Genomic DNA, 15,000 nt, shown 5'->3' with positions numbered 1-15,000 from the left:
CCCCCATGATATCCAGAGTGGAGACATCAGCAACAGCCCTACCATACTCTAATCAGTCAGCAATGACACTTCAGCTCAATGTCAACCAAATCCACCAATCTACCGTAAAATCCCTTGTTCTTCTAGTTTCTCATTATCTCAGACACAGGAGGGGCTGGCGGTGAGTAGGCTCCTAAACAGTGGATGGGGGGTGCATGGTGGGGGGGGGGGGGGGGTGGTGTTAGATTAAAAAGGAACAAAGAAGATTAGGTGTCCTAAAGTAGAAGATTAAAGCGTTCAGTCTTACAGAAAGCCTAATCCCAGTTGGAGTCACCAAGGTGATTTATCATTGCGCTTAATCATCAGCTGCACTAATCGGAGCTCCCGTCCTCTGACCTTTTGAAGTAATACTGCGTTTTAAGAGTTATATACGTGATGTTTTCCCATCGATGGTTGTTTTTCTCTTGTTATAGTTGATGGGCGTGTGGGACATCAATGGAATATTGAAATATTGTTTTATTCTCGGAGGGTAAACAGTTGGCCTCCAGGTGAAAGTGCCCTATATCCTTATAGCTCCTTTCATTGTTGGACGAGTGAATACACAGTCCCTTATACGACCATTGAAAAATCTCACAATTAACTCTGAAGAACTGGTCGTCAGCAAAACGTTCCTCGAACAATTTCAAAGGTACTTGAAGAACTGGTCGTCAGCAAAACGTTCCTCGAACAATTTCAAAGGTACTCACAGTTGCACAAGGGTTTCTGACAGACAAACGCTAGGGTTTGAAAGACGACTTTGCTTCAAAATGCGCTGTGATGGCTGGGCGCACCACCCATGTCACAAATGCAATCACAGCGCAGACGCACCAGGCAGCCATTTTGAAGCAAAGCCGTCTTCGGTGATGTTGACAAGTTCATAAAAAATATTTAAAATGTTTAGCAACGTCGAGTTACTTGTTTATTGCACAATGTTACTTGTTTATTGCACAATGTTGATTCTATTATATGTTATTTGCACATCGTTGCGGGCAAGACCACCCGCATTTCATTGTATACTTGTATGCCGTGAATAAATCTCTTGACTTGACTGACTTGAGCTTTCAAACCCTAGCGCTTGTCTGTCCGAAACCCTTGTGCAACTGTGAGTACCTTTGAAATTTCTCTGCGATACTTGTACGAGGAGCGTTTTACTGACGACCAGTTCTTCAGAGTTAATTGTGAGATTTGTCAATGGTCGTATAAGGGACTGTGTATTCACTCGCGTGATTCACTGTCCCAAAGGGGCTGCTATCCTTAGAGAGAAGAGAGGAGATTTGTTTAGAAATAATAGTTTGAAAATGTATGACACTATCAGTACCAGTGATACCAGTGACCTCTCTCTCCCTCTCCCTCTCCTCTCTCCCTCTCTCTCTCTCTCTCTCTCTCTCTCTCTCTCTCTCTCTCTCTCTCTCTCTCTCTCTCTCTCTCTCTCTCTCTCTCTCTCTCTCTCTCTCTCTCTCTCTCTCTCTCTCTCCCTCTCTCCCTCCCCCATCTCCCTCTTTCTCTCCCCCCCTCTCTCTCCCCTCAACCATCTTCCCATCTCTCTCTCTCTCTCTCTCTCTCTCCCCCCCCCTCTCTCTCCTCCACCCTCTTCCCATCTCCCCCCCCTCGCCTCTCCTCCTCTGCGTCTGTCTCTCTCAGGTTACATCCTGCAGCACTCTGAGGACAACAGTGAACAGTGGGGCAATTTTCCCATCAGCCCCAGCGAGCGCTCGTACCGCCTGGAGAACCTGAAGTGTGGCACCTGGTACAAGTTCACCCTCACAGCCCAGAACGCAGTGGGTCCGGGGCGCATCAGTGAGATCATTGAGGCTAAAACCCATGGGAAAGGTACAGAACACAGTTAACGAATAAATACATGGACACCATAGTGGTTATAAGTTACTGATATACTGGCAGTGAGATTTAGATGAGAGGGAATACCGCTCACAATCCCGCCACAAAGCCACATTTGGTTTCTTTAAAGGCCCAGTCAATCATGCTAATTATAAACAGGTAGCCCCACCACCAAAACGAATGAATTAATTAGTATTATTATTAATTAATAATGAATTATATATATATAGCGCTTTTCTAGACACTCCCCACAATGTAGGGTGGAAATTGGCAAATTGCCTCCATCAGCACCACTGGTAGCACCCAACCTTGGGCTACGCAGGCTCAATGGCTGCCATACACTGGCACCCGGCACACATCACACTACACAATGGCTGAACGGCTCAGGAGACTGGGATTGATATCAGCGAAAGGGAGGATTAGGTGGCCTTGATGTCAGAGACCTGATTAGGAATTTGGCCAGGAACGTCGGGGAACCCCCTACTCTTTGCGATAAGCGTCCTGGGTTCTTTAATGACCGAGATTCAGGACCTACTAATAGGATTATTATTATTAGTAGTAGTAGTATTACTGTTATTGTTATTGTTATTATTATTATTATTATTATTATTATTATTATTATTATTATTATTATTATTATTATTATTATTATTATTATTATTACTTGTATTATTATTGTTATTGTTATTGTTATTATTATTATCATTACTATTATTATTGTTGTTATTATTATTATTATTATTATTATTATTATTATTATTATTATTATTATTATTATTATTATTATTATTATTATTATTATTATTATTATTATTATTATTATTATTATTATTGTAACTGAGGGGTACAATTCCCTGACTGTATTGATAAGTATGGTATCATTAAACCACTACCGCTTTATGTACTTTAATTACTGGCCATACAGTACACGATATATGAATATGATGAACACTTCCCACAATGAAATCGGTTCCACACAAAGGTATAATCAAGTATTTAATGGAGCAAAGGGTACATAATATACTTTACATTATTCTTTGAATGCACTTGTAAGGCAAAGGAATATGCGTAGGCAAATCAATAATGAATGTCCATTCTCTGGTTACGCAGGAGGTAATTATACAACCTGAATCTTAGGGAATTATATCTATGGTACACTAGTAATATAGCGGGAGATACTGGAAGGGGTTCCCCCTGGTTGTAAGCCAGCAGGGGTAGAAGATCTGTCGGTAGTAGAACGTCTGGTCAACGATGACTAAGGAGACTCCAGGTACAGGAGCCGGTGCAGTAGCCTCTTGATCCACAGACGAATACAGCTGTTCTCCGTAGACTGTAGCTCCACAGTGAAGAAAGCTAGTCGGCCTCAGGCTCTCTGAGGCGCCGACTCGACTTGACTCCTCGCGGGGTAAATCCAACACGTGCAGGCGTCTGCGATTATCCGCTCCATAAATCACAGGACCAAAGCAAATATATTCCAGCCGCAAAGGGCTATGTAGTCGTCGGGTAGATTAATCCAGTGTACATGTCCATACGGTTCTCGTCTAGGTCTCCTCGGGTGAAAGCGCCATGTGGTCAGCCCAGCCTGGATAAGAACTCTAGCTAATACGAGGAAGCGTTGGAGATGCTGGTCACTGTAGAACTTTAGCCGCACGATACACTATACACAAATAGACTATTATTGACTTAATAGAAATATGTCGCACTCGACGGTATAGCGCCAAACTCTGACAATTCAGTTATTAATTCGCACGCGGTCTCAATGCTCTATTCTGGGGCCAAACAGGCCATACTTCACCGCACGTTGTATCGTGGGTGAGGCTTCAACTTATTGGGTAACATACGAAGGGGCTAAGAGGCTTCTGTATTCACCTGCGCCGTATTTATACGCACGGTGAACAAACTAGTGCCAATCTCATTTCTGTCGCGTATCCCTGGGCAAGGCCGGGCATGTCCAGTCACGTCTTGACGGTGACTTTGAACCTGACTCCGGAGGCCGGTCCCTGGCGCCGGTGGACCGCTGTCCAATAGGAGAATGAAATATTATGGTCTGGGCTAAAGGGATATTCCGTGTATATGTACAAGGAATATACAGGGGATATCAAACGATATACAAATACTATGCAATATATATCAATAAATAAATATATATATTCGGTTTAATCTGATCCTTTGTAACAATTATTATTATTATTATTATTATTATTATTATTATTATTATTATTATTATTATTATTATTATTATTATTATTATTATTACTATTACTATTATTAGTAGTAGTAGTAGGAGTAGGAGTAGTAGTATTGATTATGTAAGGGATAATGTATAGCTACGAGGTCATTGTCGCAAAATAATTGACCGACACGGAGTTTAGAATACCGAGGCGCCTCGCCGAGGTGTTTTAAACGTAGTGAAGGTAAATTATTTTGTGACAATGACCGAGTATAGCTATACATTATCCCGCTTATTACATGGCTAACTTACTAACAATATACCTAATTCATTTTACACCATCGACAAGACGAGATCAAATGCAGACGCAGTTGTTCTGTGGCTCCGTCTGCTGTCAGCCCAAATAAAGTTATTATTATCGCCGGCAGGTGTGTGGACTGATTGCACTGCTGCAGTGTGTGTCAGTGGGCTTGATTGCGAACAGCTGCGAATAGCGGTCATTATTGCTCGGCAGAGGTCCGTTATCGAGTAATAACGGACCTCTGACGAGCGCTATTGACCAATCACAATCAAGCATTTCGGCGAATGTTAAAACACCATGTAATAAAACCATTTAACGCATCACCTTATCATTGATTATCCCTTACATAGTGCTTTTAGAATTCATCGTTTATGCTGTGCCCATGATCAGACCAAAAAAGGGATGTTATGGAACATGCATAGAAGGGAACAAGTTATCCACCCCAGCAGGGAGCTGGGCAGCTCTCCAGGGCAGCTCTCAGGCTCTGGAACTCCCTCCCCACAAGACATTAAAATCAAAATCAAATCAAATCAAATGTATTTGTAAGGCCCGACAACACACGTTAATGTCCCCATGGGCCGGACACGTCTTCTTTAAACAAGTCAAGAAGAAACATCACAATAATACAAAATTATAAAAAAACAACAACATGAAATCCAAAATAAATGTCAAATAAATAAATGCAACACTCCCAGAGATACCCCAGCGAAGGTAAGGAAAAACTCACAAAAAACCTACAGTAGCAATAGGAAAAAAGCACCACAGGCAATGTGGAGGAGAGAAACCTTAGAAGGGCCATTCAAGGGGGGATACCCCTTCTTGGATGTCGGTGATAGTAGTGTTGCTATCGATGGGTGGAGAATAAAACAGGCGAAATAGTTGGTATGTACAGGTATGTACAATACATATACGTGTAATAAAACACAAATATGTACATGCAATAGCAACTGGGGTACATATGAAAATTTTTGAAAGATTTAAATAGAATAGAGCTAAGAACAACAACAACAAAAGAAAAAGCATAGAGAAACGAGTGCTAGTATGAAAATTGGATAAAGGCTAAATGTCAAGGCTCGGAGCTCAAAATATCAGAGTCATATTCCGTTTGGATCCATTTGAAGTATGGGGATGACGTAGAGAGGATTGCATCATCTTGGCCATCACCACGGGATATCCACCACCTTGGCCATCACCACAAGACATCCACTCACAGAGAGACAGGGACAGGCGTTCGACAGTTTGCGTGTTTGTGGTGGGCGGACATAGGAGCAATAGATATTATGCGTAGATCGGAACACGTATCCACCCCAGCAGGGAGCTGGGCAGCTCTCCAGGGCAGCTCTCAGGCTCTCAGGCAGCTCTCCCTCCCCACAAGACATTAGAGATGTTGTTGTTTGTCTCACTACTTCCAAAATAGTAACCACATCTCCTGCACTCCTTTACCTTCTCTCAGAGCCCCAGTTTGCCAAAGAACACGAGCTCTTCACCAGCATCAACTCCACTCGGGTCAGGCTCAACCTGATTGGCTGGAACAACGGCGGCTGTCCAATCACCTCCTTCACACTGGAGTACCGTGCGGTGGACTCTGGGACTTGGACCACAGCCCAGCGCACTTCGCTCACCAAGAGCTACATCCTCTACGACTTGCTGGAGGCCACCTGGTATGAACTGCAGATGAAAGTCACCAACAGTGCCGGGTCAGCAGAGAAGAGGGTCACCTTTGCCACTCTCAACGCTGACGGAAGTGAGTTTTGGATTAAATGGATTTCCCACAGGGCTCCACAGAGGCTACATTCACACTGCAGGCCGCAGTGCTCAATTCTGATTTATTGCTCACATCTTAGCTTTTCTTAGTTTGTCAGTTCACATTATTTTTAAAATGTGGCCAATATCAGATTCCCGCGTGAACTGGGCACGCTCCTGAACTGACCCACATGCGCAAATGAACAATGAAGAAGATGGGCTTAAAGATTGTGACAAATGTCACAATGACATGAAAGTCGCATGACTGTTTTGACTGAGCTCACATTGCAAAAAAAATATCTGTATCTGATTTAGGACCACATATGAAGGTGCAGGCCAAAATCTGAATTGAAAAGTGCTGTTCACACTGTTGTGAGAAAATCTGATCTGAGTCACATAAGAGCAAAGAAATCAGATTTGGGCCACCTTGGTCTGCAGTCTGAACTTAGCCATTGGCCCATATCTAGAATTATTATATATCTTTCAGTAAATTAAATGTCTAAAGGGGAATATCACTGAATTTCAGAAATCCAATGTTGGCAGTTTTGGACTTGGTGAGTAAATATCCACTGCTGTCAGAAATGAAAGAAAGCAGAGTTTGTTCCGCTTGCTAATGTTAGAATCACCAAGGGTCCTGTTCAGTGTCCTAGGAGCAGCTCCACTATTCACTGCCTATGATGCAGCTCCAGGATCAGTCTTTTGATTCTTGTCTCTCACGGGTGGATTTTCCCTTTAACACTATCAGTGCCAACCTTGTTTACCTTTTTACCCTGTTGAATGCCATCATCCACTTCAATGTTAGCGTTAAAAACGCATAATCTATGTTTTAAATTATGTGTCTAATCTGCCCGTCGCTTATCAATGACTTGTTTGCAGTCAACATTGTCGAAACGGATTGTTTTTTAATCGGTTCATATCCTTTTTATAGCATTTCGAAAAGCTATCGTTTTCTCGAAAATTGGCGGAAAATTGAAAGATTCCCCCATAAACGGCATTTATTGGAATATTCTCGAATACACTAGACACGTTGTCATTTGTCGGCCTATTTATGAATCGTTTTCAAATAAACGCTAGATTATCGATAGTATATGTGTACTTATGCACGCTATAGAGGCAGGCTGAAAAATCTATGATCCATTTCCTCAAGATCACACACACACACACACATACACACATATGGGACACGCTGTTATCTCAGTGAATACAGGTCTGATTATCCTAAAACTGGTAACATAGACTCCTTACCTTAGATCAGATGTTCTCCAAAAAGATTATTCCAATTCCTGATCGCCATTCCAAATATCGATCGCGTTTATTGATTGATTATTGGCTGCTGTAAATATATATTCCAGGCTGCTTTCCATCTCGCAATCAGATCCCTCATCATCAGACGGCTCGCCAGCACAATGGAGCCAGTTGGCCACCCCCACAGGGATCTCCCAGTCTAATCGACTGACCTGCAGTTACACAGAGATAGACGATAGGGGCGGTTTTTTCCCATCTGAGCTCCTAGAGAGTCTGCTGTACCAACGGGAGACTCGGTTGCTGAAATATCAATTCAGATCGCTAATAAAAAAATCAAACAACAATACACGTCGTCGGCACTCGTCTGATAAGACGAGAATAGTCGTCGTCGGCATTCAAAGTGTTAATGTTAACACTTAGTGATTGGAGTAGATTGGACCGACTAGCCATAAGGATGTAAGCCATATGCATAACTTTAAAGGAACACGCCAACATTATGGGAAATGCGCTTACCATTGGACAAGAAGATAGATACCAATTTCCCTTCTGTGTGTTCAGCACAAATGAATGGAAGCGGATACAGACCAGCTAGCCTAGCTGTTGGCCAAAAAAACCTGGCCTTCAAACTGGCTAGTGGTCCGTATCCGCTTCCATTAATTTGTGCTAAGCTAGGCTAGCTTGCAGCCGGATAGCTTTCTACTGAATTTACAGAGAGGAAATTGGTATCTATCTTCTTATCTGACTCTGGAGAAGACAGTAAATGCATGTCCCATAATGTTGGCGTGTTCCTTTAAAGGAAGCTTGTGCTGATCTGGCTGTGCAGCATCAAACCAGATCCTTCTCTGTGAATGCACTTAAAAGGCAAACTGCTACTGAAGGATTTTGAGGTTCGCCATTTATTGTACAGACCTGAAATTGAGCTTACTTTGAGATATATGGTTCAAAGTGACCAATAAATCAGATTATTTTGTCAGGCTATAAAAGCATTGGCAGGTGCTCAGCTGTGATGAAATGAGAAGCCAAGGAAAGCTTTATCTCTGCAGGGTATACTTCTATCTACTTCTGTATCTTTATTTGCCCTGGGCTACATATTGCATATATAGTCATAACCAGAGGCACGTGTTAAGCTGTAGAGACAGAGGCTATGTTGGGAGAGCTGTGAAATATGCAGTACAGCCTATTCAATAACGTCCTTTGAAGGTTTTAGCTGAGAATCTTAATGTAAGCTGCCTGGGAGTGTGCCGTGTGTGTGTGTGTGTGTGTGTGTGTGTGTGCGACTGTGCGTGTGTGTGTGTGTGTGTGTGTGTGTGTGTGTGTGTGTGTGTGTGTGTGTGTGTGTGTGTGTGTGTGTGTGTGTGTGTGTGTGTGTGTGTGTGTGTGTGTGTGTGTGTGTGTGTGTGTGTGTGTGTGTGTGTGTGTGTGTGGCTGCATGTCTGTGTATTTCACTGTTTGTTTGTTTGTTCGTGTGTGTGTATGTGTATGTCTGCATCTGTGCGTAGGAGGATTGTCAATGTATGTATGTATGTATGTATGTATGTATGTATGTATGTATGTGTATGTGTATGTGTATGTAATTGTGTGTGTGTGTGTATGTGTGTGTGTGTGTGTGTGTGTGTGTGTGTGTGTGTGTGTGTGTGTGTGTGTGTGTGTGTGTGTGTGTGTGTGTGTGTGTGTGTGTGTGTGTGTGTGTGTGTGTGTGTGTGTGTGTGTGTGTGTGACACAGCAGTTCTATACATCGCCTCAGCTGCTCAGTTCCTCTCCAGTGACGTGTGTATTCAGCCCCATGCAAACCTGGTGCCTCTGCTAGTTCATCAAAAGTTCAAAAGCAACTTTACGTGTTGATGAATGAGGTGAAACACTAGGGGGTCCAAACTGCTGCAGCCCTATAAAGCTTTTCAGCAGAACTGTGTTGCTAGGCGGAACAGCTAGAGCCCCGGGGTGTTTCCTCTCAGCTACGTGTCTGAACATGGGCCCATTTACAATGTTTATGTGTTTATGCGTGCACGTGCATGTGTGTGTATGTGTGTGTGTGTGCGTGTCAAGTCAAGTCAAGAGTTTTATTTGTCACGGCATACGAGTATACAATGAAATGCGGGTGGTCTTCTTGCCCGCAACGATGTGCATAATACAATAGTAATATATAATAGAATCCAATAGAACGACATTGTGCAATAAAACAAGTAAACAGAGTAGGGCATATCGGTATATGTACATGAGTTATTTACAGAGCATGGTAGGACATGCTAGGTCCTGTGGTAGTGCAATACACTGTTAGCTACGGATGAGGCACTGGGTCTTTATGTACATGCTATATTATACAATCTCAAGTTATACTATACTATTCTTAAAGTGACCTTTCCTTTTGTAAAGTGGCCATAAGTGTGAGCGTGTGCAGCATGAGTGTGTTTGCTCATGTTAAAGTGGCTGCTAGTGTGCGAGTGTGTGCAGTGTGTGTGTCGTGTGTGTGCTCATGTGTGCTTGTGTGTGGAGAGTTCAGTGTTCAAGGCTCTGATGGCCTGGGGGAAGAAGCTGAGACGAAGTCTCTCTGTCCTAGTTGCTGGTGTTCGCAGGCGTCTGCCTGACCGCAGCAGCATGAACAGGCTGTTGTTGGGGTGGTGAGGGTCTTTCATTATTCTGCAGGCTCTGGATTTGCACCTCTTGTTGTGTGCGTGTGTGTGCATGTGTGTGCGTGTGTGTGCATGTGTGTGTGTGTGTGTGTGTGTGTGTGTGTGTGTGTGTGTGTGTGTGTGTTAGTAATTTACTGTTATAATGACATTGCTGGGCGCCATAGTATTTCAGCATTTGAAGATACACTATGGAATTTATTTGACCATCTAAATTCTGAGTATGTTGAGTGAGTTTGCCTTGGAGATGGAAAAGAAGCTTTTGAGAACTATTATTATCATACAGGTGTGTCTTACTCTGTAGACACTATCTATCTTGGTTCACATTCAACTGGTAGATGTGTGCTTTCCCACGAGACCAGGGAGTGTAACAATGTCTTTCAATCCCAAACTGCACCTTTTAATCAAACACTCTCAAAACGATGATTCCTTAAATCCCAGACATTAAAGGAACATACACACCCTATTTTTCAATGTGTACACAATGTAAATATCTGTAGTGGACAGCATCTACTCAGATGGATCTATAGATCTTAAAAGTAACTGGCAGCCAGTGTGTGTGTTTGCACGGTAGACAGTGGGGGAGCAGCATACAGGGTGTTTCGAGATAGGGCCAAGGCTGGTCGGCTAGAGAGGGGAGTTAATATCAACAGAGGAGCCGTTGCTATGGGGAAGAGATAGAGAAAAGGGCGTTAAAGTGTGTCAGAGGTGACAAGAGCGCCATTGCCATGGCGTCGTGCCACTTAGTAACGAGAGAAGGGGCGTGGCAACGGGGATGGCCACCGGTTGCTAAGGACTATAGTTTATAGCTGGGAGTTATTCCGGTTAGACTCAGACTAAGAAACGAAGCGTGGACACGTAGACAGAGACCTCAGGAGCTAGAGGGTGGGGGAAGGGAAGCTGACGCGTAGCCCCCACCCTCCGGTTGCCACGAGCTAGCTTCAGCTAACAGGGAAGGCTTTTGGGATAACACTAGGCCGCGACAACCACCGGGCTGATAGAGAGAGAGAAGTCATTAGAATAATAACTTTTCAGAACGGTTTCCATCTTGTACAGAGTATGTTTATGAGAATAAACGTCAACATCCAGGAGAGGTATCCTGTTTCCAGTGTGTCGTTAATTTTTTTGAGAGAAATGCATCAACGGGGGAAGATATCGTTATCAGCTAGTACGATGAGAAAGAGATAAACACAACGCAGAAACTTCACGGAGCCACAGGTGACGAGGTGATTACTGGCTGATATAGCGAAATCCAACACCCTGCTTCAAGTACTTGTGCTAAGCTAGGCTAGCGTGCAACCAGCGGTGCAGTCGTGCACACACGCGGTTACACGGCGTGTTATTAGTAGTCACTCAGGGCAGAAGTGCGCGCAATGATAAGTACCCGGCCGTTGTAGAAAGCTACACGGCTGGCGGCCGGCACTTCTCACCTAGAATTTGCATAATAATAGGAACCTACGAGAAGGTGGGGGGCTGCTTGATCTCCATTGTTATGCATAATAATCATCTGTTCTGTGCGCAACTGAGGGAACATGTATGTGCATGCGCGGGAGCGCGCGTGCACATGGCGTGTAACCAGTTCCCATATTACGACTGCACCACTGCGTGCAACCAGATCTCTCTCTCTCTCTCTCTCTCTCTCTCTCTCTCTCTCTCTCTCTCTCTCTCTCTCTCTCTCTCTCTCTCTCTCTCTCTCTCACTCTCTATCTCTCTCTCTCTCTCTCTCTCTCTCTCTCTCTCTCTCTCTCTCTCTCTCTCTCTCTGTACTGGACGCACAGAGATGAAACTGATATCTATCTCCTTGTCCGAATCTGGGGAAGATAACATATATGTGTATTTCCTCTTGTCGTGCAGGTACCATCCCTCCCCTGCTGAAGTCAGGAGACCCCATCTCAGACAACATGTCGGGCAGCGGAGGTCTGAAGATGGTGGTCACCATCACCTCCATCCTGGTGGTGGCCGTCCTGGTCTTCATCATGCTGATGGTGCTGAAGAGGAGGAGGAGGGAACAGAGGCTGAAGAGACTCAGAGGTGGGTTGTGTGTTACACACACATCAGGGACACACAGGGGTGCAAACACACCATGGACTACATACATAGTATATACATACACACAAACACACACACACACACACACACACACACCATGGACTACATATTTGGTTCATACATACACACAAACACACACACACCATGGACTACACACATAGTATATATACATACACACCAACACACACACACACACACACACACACACACACACACACACACACACACACACACACACACACACACACACACACACACACACACACACACACACACACACACACACACACACACACACACACACACACACACACACACACACACACACACACACAACACACACACACACACACACACAGAGACAGACACCACAGACATAAACAGGTACCGTACAAAGCACACACACACATACACATACACATACTGTACACATACACATACTGTACACATACACATACCGTACACATACACACAAAAGCAAAGTGATACATCCTAGATGTATTGTTGAAATATGTCTTTCCTATCTGTAATTCAAATCGTGTTACGCTCAAGTTGGTCTGGGACAATTAAACTAAACCAAGGCCGAGTTGAGCCTCTTGACTCCGCTGTTGTAATTAAGAAGCTGCCAGGGTGTGAACATGGGCAGTTTGTCTGCACAGATCAACCGTCTCTGCACTCATCCACAGTACTGTGTCTCCGTCCTCTAGAGCAGCGGTTCTCAAACATCTTCACGTCAAAGACCCCTCCATTGATATGTAATAGATCATGAATCCCTGTTTGATTAAGATTTTGTAAGATATGATTTAGTCCATAATTCACACAACTGTGTATAGTATAGGTGGGGAGATAACAGAGGAGAGAGTGGAACCTATGATGAGAATAGTAATGTCTATACTGTACATCTTCTTACTGTGCCAACTTCTAGTGAATAAATCTTTTGTAAAATGTAACTATTCCCCATTTTTCCTCAAGGCCCCTGGCACCTGCCCTGCCCTAGAGTGTTGCGTAATTCAGGTTGTGTTTAGTGCATCTCCACCACTGTAGCTCATCAGTGGAGACAGCCTATGGTTACTGTGCTAACTCGCTCTCTGCTGACTTCACAGATGCCAAAAGTCTGGCGGAAATGCTGATGAGGTGCGTATTCTGAATGCAGCTTTAAAGAGTGGGCATAAATCACAATACGGCCCAAAATTATCTATCACTGAATAGATAGGGGGGGGGGGGGGGTATATATGCATTGGGCCTCTTGCCTTTTAGTATTATTCATCAAGTTTAATGCTATTGAATGGATTTGTTTCCTTGCTAATGCAATGCCAACTCATGCAATTGTAAGTAACTAATGAGTTATTTTCTCATTGATCTCTCCCAGTAAGAACACGCGGACGCCAGACACAGTCAACAAGCAGCAGCAGACGCTAAGAATGCACATCGACATCCCCCGAGCACAGCTCCTCATAGAGGAGAGGGATACAATGGAGACAATCGGTAAGATGAAATGTGATGAGTAACTCTCATTATGATGAGATGAGATGAGTAACTCTCATTATGATGAGATGAGATGAGATGAGTAACTCTCATTATGATGAGATGAGATGAGATGAGTAACTCTCATTATGATTAGATGAGATGAGTAACTCTCATTATGATTAGATGAGATGAGATGAGTAACTCTCATTATGATTAGATGAGATGAGTAACTCTCATTATGATTAGATGAGATGAGTAACTCTCATTATGATTAGATGAGATGAGATGAGTAACTCTCATTATGATGAGATGAGTAACTCTCATTAGGATGAGAAGAGATGAGATTAGATGAGATGAGTAACTCTCATTATGATGAGATGAGATGAGATGAGTAACTCTCATTATGATTAGATGAGATGAGTAACTCTCATTATGATTAGATGAGATGAGTAACTCTCATTATGATTAGATGAGATGAGATGAGTAACTCTCATTATGATGAGATGAGTAACTCTCATTAGGATGAGAAGAGATGAGATTAGATGAGATGAGTAACTCTCGTTATGATGAGATGAGTAACTCTTTATGATGACAAGATTAACCTGACTTGATGACTGCACATGTTACAGTAGTCTATGTATAGTCGCACTGTATACAGTAGCTACTGTCATTACATTTGTTGATATTTGTTGTTGTGAAGAATAATCTTCCTTTGTTGTTTCATCCTTATGTTCGATGCTTACTTCCTCCCATGATTTTGTTCCATTCCCTCTCTCTCTCTCTCTCTGTCTCTCTCTTTCTCTCTCTCCTTCTCTCTCTCTCTCTCTATCTCTCTCTGTCTCTCACTCACTCCTTGTCTCTCGGTCCCTCTCTCTCTCTCTCTCTCTTGTCCCCAGACGACAGGTCCACGGTGCTGCTGACAGACAATGACTTTGGGGAGTCGTCCAAACAGAAGTCGTCCACAGTGACACACACAGTCCACTACCAGTCCCTGTCCCAGGCCACGGGTCCCCTGGTGGACGTGTCCGACGCCAGGCCTGGAACCAGTGAGTCCCACCATCGTCAGTGCCCAACATTTTATCTCCTTTACTACTAACAACCAAACACTACTGCTGGTCCTGTGCTACTAACCACTAACTGAATGTCATTAGTCAAAATAGTGTGTTGTAGAGTTGAACCCTTGTGCTGAAGAACCATATACAGTATGTCTCTGTTTTGAGATTTCTTGGACCATGTATTTGCAGTTGTAAAACCAATCTAAATCACTTGGGAGTGTGAATGTGATACATTACAAGAAAGTACTAAACCTCTACCATCTTTAACTATGAATAAACACAACACTTTAACGTACCCTCTTTAGATAATATATTACTCAACCTCTACGGTCTTTAACCATGAATGAACACAGCACTTTAATTGACCATCTTTAGATAATAAAGTACTCAACCTCTACTGTCTTTAACCATGAATGAACACAGCACTTCAATTTACCATCTTTAGATAATAAAGTACTCAACCTCTACTGCCTTTTAACTATGAATAAACAC

General features: G+C 43.2%; 1 protein-coding gene across 1 annotated transcript in view; it reads left to right on the top strand.

Annotated features, from left to right (window-relative positions):
• The window catches only part of dscamb (Down syndrome cell adhesion molecule b), a gene marked incomplete at both ends in the record, with an annotated part of 450,395 nt that overhangs the window by 410,130 nt on the left and 25,265 nt on the right, over positions 1-15,000 (top strand). Inside the window, 7 exon segments of the mRNA XM_084312177.1 lie at positions 1,660-1,848; positions 5,779-6,069; positions 11,792-11,968; positions 13,090-13,120; positions 13,356-13,471; positions 14,350-14,507; positions 14,509-14,518. Of these exon segments, the coding sequence (XP_084168303.1) occupies positions 1,660-1,848; positions 5,779-6,069; positions 11,792-11,968; positions 13,090-13,120; positions 13,356-13,471; positions 14,350-14,507; positions 14,509-14,518 (972 nt within the window).

The sequence above is a fragment of the Notolepis coatsorum genome, assembly GCF_963971535.1.
Source record: "Notolepis coatsorum genome assembly, chromosome: 1".
Lineage (NCBI taxonomy): Eukaryota > Metazoa > Chordata > Actinopteri > Aulopiformes > Paralepididae > Notolepis > Notolepis coatsorum.
The sequence above is the reverse complement of the archived record's forward strand: the minus strand, read 5'-3'. Positions and strand labels throughout refer to the sequence as shown.